This window comes from Manihot esculenta, chromosome 14 (assembly GCF_001659605.2).
Source record: "Manihot esculenta cultivar AM560-2 chromosome 14, M.esculenta_v8, whole genome shotgun sequence".
NCBI classification, from domain to species: Eukaryota; Viridiplantae; Streptophyta; class Magnoliopsida; order Malpighiales; family Euphorbiaceae; genus Manihot; species Manihot esculenta.
Genome location: NC_035174.2, coordinates 11303680 through 11314616, shown reverse-complemented (window position 1 = coordinate 11314616; position 10937 = coordinate 11303680). Strand labels below are relative to the sequence as shown.

Below are 10937 nucleotides of genomic sequence, written 5' to 3'. Positions count from 1 at the left end.
ACCCTATATGAATATATTTATACTTTTTACTCCTGTGATGACTTAATGTTCTTGATGACAAAAGGGTTATTTTTTTAAAGGGTTTACTTAATTGAAAATCTTTTTCTTCGGTTTTTATTACATAATCTGTTTTAAAAATATTTAACTTTGGAATTTTATAAATCTGTTCTTTATCTACTTTAGGAATTTCCCATTCATCTATGGCTTTTACAAAATCTTCCAATATTAATTTATTTTTATTTATTATTCTTTTAATTTCTGAAGACTCTGAATCATCTGATTTTACTGTACTTGCCGATTTACACAGAAAATAATCCATTTTCAAAGATTTTGAATTATGTTGCGGCCACTGCCTGTTGTACCCTATAATGCCTAAAACCTTTGGCTAAAACGGGTTCAATTGGCATACCCAAAACACATTATTTCAAAATCTCTTATATGTTCCTTCCCGTGCAAAAAATTTTTCATGGCTCTGATATTTTAATAAAAAAATATCTCTGTGTATATTAAAGCTTATAAAAAATTAAAAAAAATTAGAACTCTACCTTCTTTTTATTTTTAAATAGTCCAAATACCTTATATATATAGTTAAATAATAGGATTTATCATCTTTATTTTAGAAATTATGATTTTAGCTCTCTTTTTAAAAAAAACACCAACTTCAGGTTCTTTCTTGTTCTATTTAATCTGCTTGCGTGTGATGATTGTTATTTCAACCCATTTCCTCTTTGGTTGATGAATAGCTACAAGGATTAAGGCGTCCATCAATGCTTCAGTTTATTGATCTCTAAGTCAATCTCCTCAGACATCTCTACAGCTCAAAGTGATGCAGCATTTTTCGAGTAGTCATGACTCAGGTCTATGGATCCGGGTTTTCTACCTAAATAATATTTTATTGATAAAAATTTATTTGATCTAAAGATAAAGTTTAAGAATTTATTTGAAAAAAAAATAAACAAATTGGGCTTGTTTAAACTTTGATAAAAAGTTCAAGGGCTCATTTGAACTTTTTCCTTTTTTATTTTTAATTTTGCATTTCTTTTTTATTTTTCAATTTCCATTTTTCTTGCTGTGGGTTTTTTGTATGTCGTGCTCGCAAAATCCCAAAAGAAACAAGCAACATCTCTGTGTCTTATCTAAAGCATCTTTTCTTCTCCGCCTCACCTTGCTTCTTCTCTTGTTTCTTGTTATCACTGTGCTGATACGGAATCCCAGAATTCGGGACACGGGTTTTGGAATACTAATTTCTCTTTTAGGTAATTTTTGGATTTCATTAATAGGGTTTTTTATTTGATTCATTATGTTTCCTTGGGCTGTTAAGTTGGTTCTTGCAGTATCTTCGCCATTTTCAGCTCAAATATCTGATTTAGTTATAATTTCATTTCAATATCTCCTTGTTATTTGATTTTTTGGAAATTTCTTTTCTTCTGTTGTTGAGAATTGAGATTGTTGTCTTCTGCTTCTTGTGGGCGTTGATAGCTTAAAGATTTTCTTGTTTTTAACGATTTGAATTGTGTATATGTCAGGATGAAGAGTATTAGAGATTGGGTTTTTACTCGATTATTGTCTTCTTCTAGATCGTTGTCAGGCAGTGGCAGTTTCTTCTCCGAGGGACCTGCGGATGAAGATTCTAATGCCCCAGGTACTGGGCTACTCTTTTCCCCTTCTTATCCTTTTATTGTTTTTGTGTTGGAGGGGTGTTACTTTGTCGCGAGTAACTTAGTATTGATTAGAGAAGTTTTCTCTCTTGCGTATGCCTCACTTAATTTTGGAACCCAAGGAAGATGCTCATCATTGGGTGACATGGACTCTGTTTTTGCAATATATTTCAGTCGTTGGTGACTGTTTTTACTGCTTGTTGCAACACCCATATGAGTGCTGTAAAGAAAAAGCAAAAGAAAGGAAAAATGGATGGCGTAATGTTGATGAAGGAGAGGGTTCCGAATAGTTACAAGAATTTTGGCCTTTTGTTGTCATATTAGTATCATGATGAGTAAATTATTTCTCGAAGGATTTTTAGTTTATGAAAGAAAATGGTTTCGAGTTAGGCCCTAGCATGATTCATTATTGATGATAACTACCTATTAATCATAATAGGGAACTTTCTGAATGACTTTATACTGAGTTGCTTCCTTGGGAACTCAGCGATACAAGTGCACTTGCTGAAATTAGGATTACCAGTATTTTTTTGTGGGTCCTTCATACTGGCGTGTTTAATATCACAGATAGCGTGACTTGTTCCTTGAGTCAGTCAGTAATGCAGAAATGAGGATTACCAGTATTTTTTGTTGGTCCTTCATGCTAGATTTCATGTTTAACATTGCAGATACTTGACATGTTCCTTTTTTGTTCTTCTTCTGTTATCCAAAAAAGACATGTTCTTTTTTTATTCATCTGGATTTAAAAACTGTCTTTGTTTTGGTTGGCCATGCGCATGGATCTGAGTTGAAACCCAACTGATCAAATAGCTTACTTTTTGGCCTTCTCATATGCTCATCTTGGCTTTTGGTCACCTGATCAAGGAACTGTGTGTATTGACAACAACCTTCAGTGGAATGCAGTCATAATGCCTATGTGACCCATGGTTGATAAAAAATGAAGAATCTTTGGAAATATCTGTCTTTAAGTGCTCTAGCAGTTGAGATTGTCCCCATGGTGATATGTATATGAGAAATAATTACCAAACATTACTCTAGCCATAGATTTCTATGACTTGGAGTTTTTATTAGTCAAAGTTCTCCATGATAAGAACTCATTTTAGCAGGATCTGAAAATTACATTTTCAGTCTCACTTGAAATTGTATATTAAATTTGTTAAGACCTTATTCTCTTGTTAACTGCAGCTCACTTGGCTTTTTCAGAGGTTGCTCCAGTACTTCCGGATACATCATACTTTTCTGGTAACACTGAGGGGAATGAACCTCATCCCTCTCTTCCAGGAGATTTGAACCGATCTAATAATGTCAATGATTGTGAAAAGGCGGATTCATTGGCAAAGATTGAGGATCTTGAAGTTAAGTTTTTTCGGCTTCTTCGGCGGTTAGGGCACTCATCTGACAATCTTTTGGTGGCAAAGGTTTTGTATAGGATACATCTAGCAACATCAATACGGGGCAGGGAATCAGATCTAAAAAGAGCCAGAAAGATAGCAGCAGAACAAGAGGCAATTGACAAACCTAAATTAAATTTCTCCATAAGAATTCTTGTCCTGGGGAAAACAGGTGTTGGGAAGAGTGCAACAATCAATTCTATATTTGATCAAAGAAAGACAACAACTGATGCATTTGAAGCAGCCACTAAGCACATCCAAGAGATTGTTGGTACTGTCAGTGGAGTCAAAGTAACTTTTATTGACACCCCTGGCTTTTTACCTGCATCTGCAAATAATGTAAGAAGAAATAGAAAGATCATGCTCTCCGTGAAGAGATTCATTAGAAAATCCCCACCTGATATTGTTCTTTTTTGTGAGCGGCTTGACCTTGTCAACATGGGTTATAGTGATTTTCCTCTTGTGAAGCTAATGACTGAAGTCCTTGGTAGTGCAATTTGGTTTAATACCATCCTTGTCATGACTCATGCTTCTTCAATGCTTCCTGAAGGACCAAATGGATTTTCGGTCAACTATGAATCATATGTGACCAAATGCACAGATTTGATGCAACAGTTTATACACCAGGCAGTCTTGGACAGAAAACTGGAAAACCCAGTACTTTTAGTAGAGAATCATCCTCAGTGTAAAAAAAATTTTGCGGGGGAAAATATTCTTCCCAATGGACAAGCTTGGAAATCTCAATTCTTATTGTTATGCATATGTACCAAAATTCTTGGTGATGTTAGTAAGCTCTTGGAATTTCAAGGCAGCATTGAGCTGGGGTCATCTAGCCCCCGGGTGCCTTCGCTGCCACATCTCCTTTCATCACTCCTGCGGCACCATGTATCGAACCCAAATGAAGTGGATGATGATGTTTATGAGATTTTACTTTCGGATGCAGAAGAAGAAGATGAATATGATCAATTACCTCCAATCCGAATCCTGACAAAATCTCAATTTGAGAGGTTGACTAAATCGCAGAAAAGAGACTACCTCGATGAGCTGGATTACCGGGAGACTCTTTATTTAAAGAAACAGTTGAAGGAAGATGCTCGGAGCAAGAGGGAGAAGAAGCTTGCAGAGGCAGAAAGATTGGGCGAGGATAACTCTGATGACCAGCAGACACCTACAGAAGCTGTCCTGTTACCGGATATGGCAGTACCTCCAACTTTTGACTCAGATTGTCCTGTACACAGATATCGTTGCCTTGCTACAAGTGACCAATGGCTCATGAGACCTGTTCTTGATCCTCGAGGATGGGATCATGATGTGGGCTTTGATGGTATAAACTTGGAAACGGCTGTAGAAATAAAAAGGAATATTTCTGCCTCAATTGCAGGGCAGATGTGCAAGGACAAGCAGAATTTCAGTATTCAGTCTGAATGTGCTGCTGCTTACACAGATCCTAGGGGGCCTACTTATTCTGTGGGTTTTGATGTTCAATCTGCTGGTAAAGATATTATCTATACAGTTCATGGCAACACAAAGCTGGCGACTCTCAAGCACAATAATGCCGACTGTGCAGTGTCATTGACATCTTTTGGGAAGAAGTATTATGTTGGTGCCAAGATTGAAGATAATATATTGATTGGGAAGAGACTGAAGTTTGTAATGAATGCTGGCCAAATGAGGGGTCGTGGGCAAGTGGCATATGGTGGGACTTTTGAAGCAACATTAAGAGGGCAAGACTTCCCTGTTAGGAATGATATTATCAGTCTATCTTTGACGGCTCTGTCTTTTAAGAAGGAGATGGTGTTGAGTGGAGGTTTTCAGTCTGAGTTTCGGCCAGTACGAAACATGAGAGTGGCAGTTAATGCCAATTTAAATAGCCAGAAAATGGGGCAAGTTAGCATAAAGATGAGTAGCGCTGAGCATATTGAAATTGCACTAGCGGCCATTTTCTCAATTTTCAGGGTCATGTTATATAGGAAAGAGTCCAAAAATGGAAGCAGAGAAACATTGGAGATGTAATGAATCTATGTTGGCCCTTTTGGTGATGGATTTTCTTGGTTCGGAGAGGAAAAAATAACAGAAAGCAATTTATAAGCAGAGCTAGGCTCTAGAATGTTCAAAGAATTTTGGTGTTTCTAAGGTTGTCCCCTTTTTGGCCGCATAATTTACTCAATGTATCTGGAGGAGCTAGATAGTGATGCTTTCTTTTTACTTTTTAATGCATACTTGGAGGAGGCTAGATAGTGATACTATTTTTTTCTGTTTAAACTAGTGACATAGACATGTCTGGTTGACTTGTGTAACAAGCAACAGCTGTGATAATTGTACAGGAACACAGGGAAAATCAATTATTCTATGATTCCTGGAATAAATCTCTTTTTGATTGTTCAAGGATGAAGTATCTTTGAACTGTTCTGAAGCTTCTCTTTGTTGTGCAAAATGGCTGTAGATACCGGATCATTATTCTTCATCTATGTTCTGAAATCTGGCTGTTCTTCCCCAGTTAACTTCGTATCAGCACACTGCACTGAGGATCTTGAGGAGGCTACATTAGTGCTCCAGATAATGTGCACAGGTACGTGCTTCACAACTTCTGATTTAACCTTGTGGCATGTACTGTGATCCTTTCAATTCCTAGCATTCAGGGATAATGCTTAATGCAAACTTGGATTATTGCTCTAATGATTTTCTGGAGGAAAACATAAATGGAAAATTATTATTTGGTCTTCGAACTAATTAATTAATTTCTTTATTTTTTAAAAATATATTAAATAGTCTCTGTAATTTTCAAAACTCAACTAAAGGGTTTCCGTTAAATTTTAACGAAGACATGACTTGATAACGTAATTCTAATCTAAGGTGAAAGTAAGAGATACTGATTTACTGTTAGGGTAAATTACTTTTTTATTTATTGTATTAAAATGTAGGGTGAGCATTCGGTCGGTTCGGTTTAATCGAAAATCGAATAAATCGAAAATTGAAATTTTAGTGTTTATGAAAATCAAATCGAACCGATTTTGATCAGAAATTAAATTGAATCGAACCGAACCGATTCGATTCGGTTCGGTTTGATCAGTTTCGATTTTTAATAATTTTTTTATTTTTTACACTTTATTTTTAATATTTTAAAATTTAATTAAAATATTTTAATTTTAATATGATTTAATTTCTCTATATTATTGAAAAAATATATTATTATCACTAATTGGTTCGGTTTAGTTTTTTCAGTTTTTTTCTGATCAAAACCGAACCGAACTGAAATAACTGAAATTTTTGAAATTAAAAACCGAATCGAACTGAAATGTATAAAAAACCAAATCAAATTTTCAAATCAATTCGATTCGATCGATTTTTTCAGTTTAAACCGAATACTGCTCACCCTATTTAAAAAAACAATGAAACAAACTTGTCTCGGTTTTGAAAAGAATAAAAAAATTAATTAGAATACTTAGAAGTTGAAATATTGAATATTAGAATTAAATTTTCTAGTTGAAAAATAATAAAGTAGGGTGGTAGTCTTAAATATTTTGCATATGAAAGAATTATTATCAAAGTTCTTCAATTTTTAAAAAATTTATTTATTATTTTTTTATATTAGAGTCACTTGAGTAAATTGTCTTTATATTTTATAAAATTAAATTGTTTAGTAATTTATAAAAAAGTGTTAGTTAATTTGTTTTGGTCTTAACTGAAGACTAAATGATATAAATATTTAAATTTATAAGTGCTAAATAATATGTATATTTAAGACTAAATGATATAAATATTTAAATTTATAGGTGCTAAATAATATGTATATTTAAAATTATATGAACTAAATAATTTAAATATTTAAGTTAAGGTAATAGATTTTTAGGAATTAAAAATTTTGATTTTATCAAACAGGAAGACATTTTAGTTGTATAATATTTAAATTAGAATAGACTAATTTTTTTTTATTTATACAGAATTAAGATAAAATTACCTGGGTAATTACAAAACTTCCAGGGGCATGGCTCCTTGTCTCAAAGTACCTAGGTAATCTGGTTGTAACTCATGTAAGCATTGTAGGCTTCTATATTATTCAATGCAATTTGATACTTGCATTGGTAAAAAGAAAAATTTAGACTTTATTTACTTGAGATAAGTTAGGAAAGTTGAATTTTTCAAAAATTTTCGTTTAGTTTGTATTGAGAAATGCAGCATTTTACTTTTTTTTTTTGTAACTTAAATTATCTTTAGTAAATCCCACTTCCTTAATTAAGTGGGATAAAATTAATAAATTTATCCTTTAATTTATTAAAGTTTAAATTATATTAAAAGTATTAGTCTTTTGGAATTTAAAAATAACTCTTAAAATTAAGAAATAACTGGTGAAATTTTTCGAAACTAAAAGGTTTTTAAAGGTTCAAATTCAATTTCACATAAAAATCAACCATTAGCTATAATATTAAGAATTAAATTCAAGGCATAAATACATAATAAAGTTGATGCAGTAAAAAAGATAAAAAAGAAAAAAAAAAAAAAAAAAAGAAGCTACCAACTGAGTGTTGAGTTCAGTAGTTTAATATTTTTATTTAAAAAAAAGATAAAAAATTTTTAAAATTTAACTTAATAGTTAAATAAGCCAAAATTAATTTTCTTGAGAATTGTTATTTTCTAAGAAAAAACGCATTGAATTAATAATTTTTATAAATTGAATATAACTATGCGGCGTAATTGTAGCACATTATTATTTTATATATGAAATTAAATTTAAATTTTATTGTTATCAATTGAATTACTTTTTTAAAAAATACAAAATATTTAAGTCATATAAGTTAAAATATTTATTTATTAATAAAAAAACCTAAATGATAATTGAATTGATGATAAAATAGAATTATTAATTTATAAATTAAGAAATTTATTTATAGATAAGAAAAAGAAATGTGATTGAATTATGATAAAATGGAATTGTTAACTATTAAAATAAAAATTAATCAAATTCTCTTGAGTCAGTTATATCATATATACATTTACCAATATCATCATTATTTTCTAAATCTTATATTAATTATAAAAATTAATTAAAAAGTACTACTTATGAAAATTGTTAGTTTTTTATGATAAAATTATTTAATTATCCTTAATAAATACACAATATTTTTATTAATTTAAATTATGAAAATAATTTTTTTAGTATTCACAAATTTATCTTAACAATACGTTTATCTAAATAAATTTAAAAAATCTCTATTCTTTCGATTTTTCATTCTCAATTAAAAAAAAAAAATACATTTTTTCATTCATGGCGCCACATGCCCACCGTAGAAACCAGAAAGTGCTCAATAATGGAATGCGATAAGTTGATAAGTCTCGGTTCAAATAGCCTTTGTTTAAAATTCTTAATTTTTGGAAAGTATATTTCTTAAAAAAAATATTTTTAGTGAATTTATTTCATAAAAATAGGATAATTTTAATAAAAATAGGATAATTCTGAGTTAATTTATTTTAATAAAAATTAATAGAAAAATATTTTCTTTCCTTTCAAATACATGTCTTAAGAGGTAATCTATAATTATGAAGATTGTATTTTAGTTTTTTTTTAAAAGAAAATACAATTAAAATATTATGTATTTTGTTCTCATGCTTATCATTATTGTAACTCATACAGGCGTAATTAGAGTCTATTATTTTTTAATATATGAAATTAAATTTTAATTTCATCGTTATATAAATTAAATTGATATACATTTATTGAAATAATATAATGTAAAAATTAAAGAATAAATTAATAAATTTGACTTAATTACTAAAATGTAATTTAGCAAGTGTCACCCCTATAAATTAATAATATACAGTTTTTTTTTTTCAATAACTGTGTTAGTATTGAAACGATTATTTTAACAATTTTCTTTTTTATTGAGTGAGGTTTTTGGTTAAATTTTATAAATTGAGTAAATATTTATTGAGAAATATTTTATTTTTAAATATCTATTTTTCCTTATAATTGTGAAATTTTAAAATTAAATATAAATTTTCATCTAAGTAATAATGTTTCTTTTATGCATTTCTTCAAACATAAAACATGCATTACACGAGTAATGAGTGATGTATCTACGACTAATCAATAAAATTAAAAATATTAATACAACTGAAGAATCAACATTTTAGCTAATTTTTAAAAATTAAAATTTAAAAATTTAAATGGCAAATTAAATGTAATATTTTATTATTTTTAAATATAAATTAATTTTATATATCAAAATATATTTAATTGTAGTTAATTAATATATTTAATTATAAAGATAATAATAATTTAACAGTTAAATATAGATAGATTTACCTTTTTAGTCTAGTTGTTACAGATTAAATTGTGAATTATACCGTTTAACAATGAAGTTATTTATTTTAATTTTAAAAATTAATCGAAATTATATTTAAATATAAATATTAAATTTTTTTCGATCAATTAGTTATTTTTTAAATGTAATTTTTGATGAATTGATTTTTTTTACTGAGATACTTCTGTTATTTTCATTTTTTTAAATAAATAATTTCATTGATTTTTTTCTTGATGCTTGTGTTACTTTTTTTTTTTTAAATCAATAATTTTTCTAATTGTTTTTGCATATGATTTTGATAATTGATTATATTTATGTTTTTTGAGATAAAAATTGAAATTAAACAAGGGAAAGATGAGGGATAAGAGATGAAAAGTTATTAGGAGATTAAAATATATTTTCGCTTTTTATTATATTTAAATAGTTGATTAATAGATTTGATGGATGAAAATTTTTTTAATTTGAATGGATTTAAAATTTAAATATTTAAATAAATAATATTAAAATTAATTTATTAATTATATTAAAATTAATTTATTAATTATATTAAAATTTAATGATTGAAATGTAATTTATTTAATAATAATTATAGCATTCCAATCATGAATCATGTGCTGTTAAATTTCAACCCCATGATAAGTAAATGACTATTTGGACACTGATGGAGAATTCTGATTTACCCATTTCCACTTCTAGAATGTTGCTTCCAAATAATTACAGAAATAAAATAGTAGAAAAATATTTTCTTTTTTTTTTTGAGCGGATATTTTTTACACTTTTAAATACATTTTAAAAAAAAAGAAAAATTATGAATATATAATTATAAGGATTGCAATTTAGTTTTTTTCTTAAGAAAACACAATTAAAATATTATGTAAAATTAAGCTTTTTAATTTTATTAAAAAATTTTATTTATTTATTTTAAAGAAAATTAAAAAAATATTTTCTTCACTTTTAAATACATGTTTTAAGAATAAAAAATAGGAAAAAAAGATGAATGAATATATAATTATAAAGATTGCACTATAGTTTTCTTTTTCTAAGAAAACAATATCAAAAATATATATATTTTGTAAAATTAAGTTTTTTATGTTTTAAGAAATTAAATAATTTTTTTAATCTCAAATTTTTTATATTGTTTAGTTTTTACATTTTTTTCTTATAATTTTTACCATTTATATTATTTAATTATTCTGATTAAGATATAAAATATTAAAAAGTTTAATATTATGATGTATAATAATATTTTAATTAAATTTAAATAAAATAAAAATGATGTAATAATTTAGCCAAGGTGATTATGGTTAGGACAAAATTTTCTTCTTTAAAGGAATGCCATAAGCGATTTCATCATCTGAGTATGACACAGCAAATTCTTCCCATAAAAAAACAAAAGACCATTTGCGTGATTTCTGAACTCATACCCACTCCTCTCAATCATGATTTCTCTAATATTAAGTATTAATTAATAAATATTTTTATAAAATTAAAAAATTAATTAAGAAATTTTTTATATTATTAAAATTAAATAATAAATAATTTAACAATTAAAAATTTATAAAATGTTAATTAGTAGATTTTTAAATATA

At 28.1% G+C, this 10937-nt stretch overlaps 1 protein-coding gene across 2 annotated transcripts; it reads left to right on the top strand.

Annotated features, from left to right (window-relative positions):
- Positions 1-1073: 1073 nt before the first annotated feature.
- Positions 1074-5434, top strand: LOC110599925 (translocase of chloroplast 90, chloroplastic). Of its 2 annotated transcripts, none has more exons than XM_021736547.2 (3): positions 1074-1256; positions 1527-1642; positions 2844-5434. In XM_021736547.2, exons 2-3 carry the CDS (start codon positions 1528-1530, stop codon positions 5060-5062), a joined length of 2334 nt encoding a protein of 777 aa, XP_021592239.1. In that variant the 5' UTR covers positions 1074-1256; position 1527; the 3' UTR covers positions 5063-5434. The 2 variants fall into 2 exon arrangements, with proteins under 2 accessions (XP_021592239.1, XP_021592241.1); XM_021736549.2 differs by having other exon boundaries at positions 1075-1256; positions 2862-5434.
- The last annotated feature ends 5503 nt before the right edge of the window (positions 5435-10937 follow it).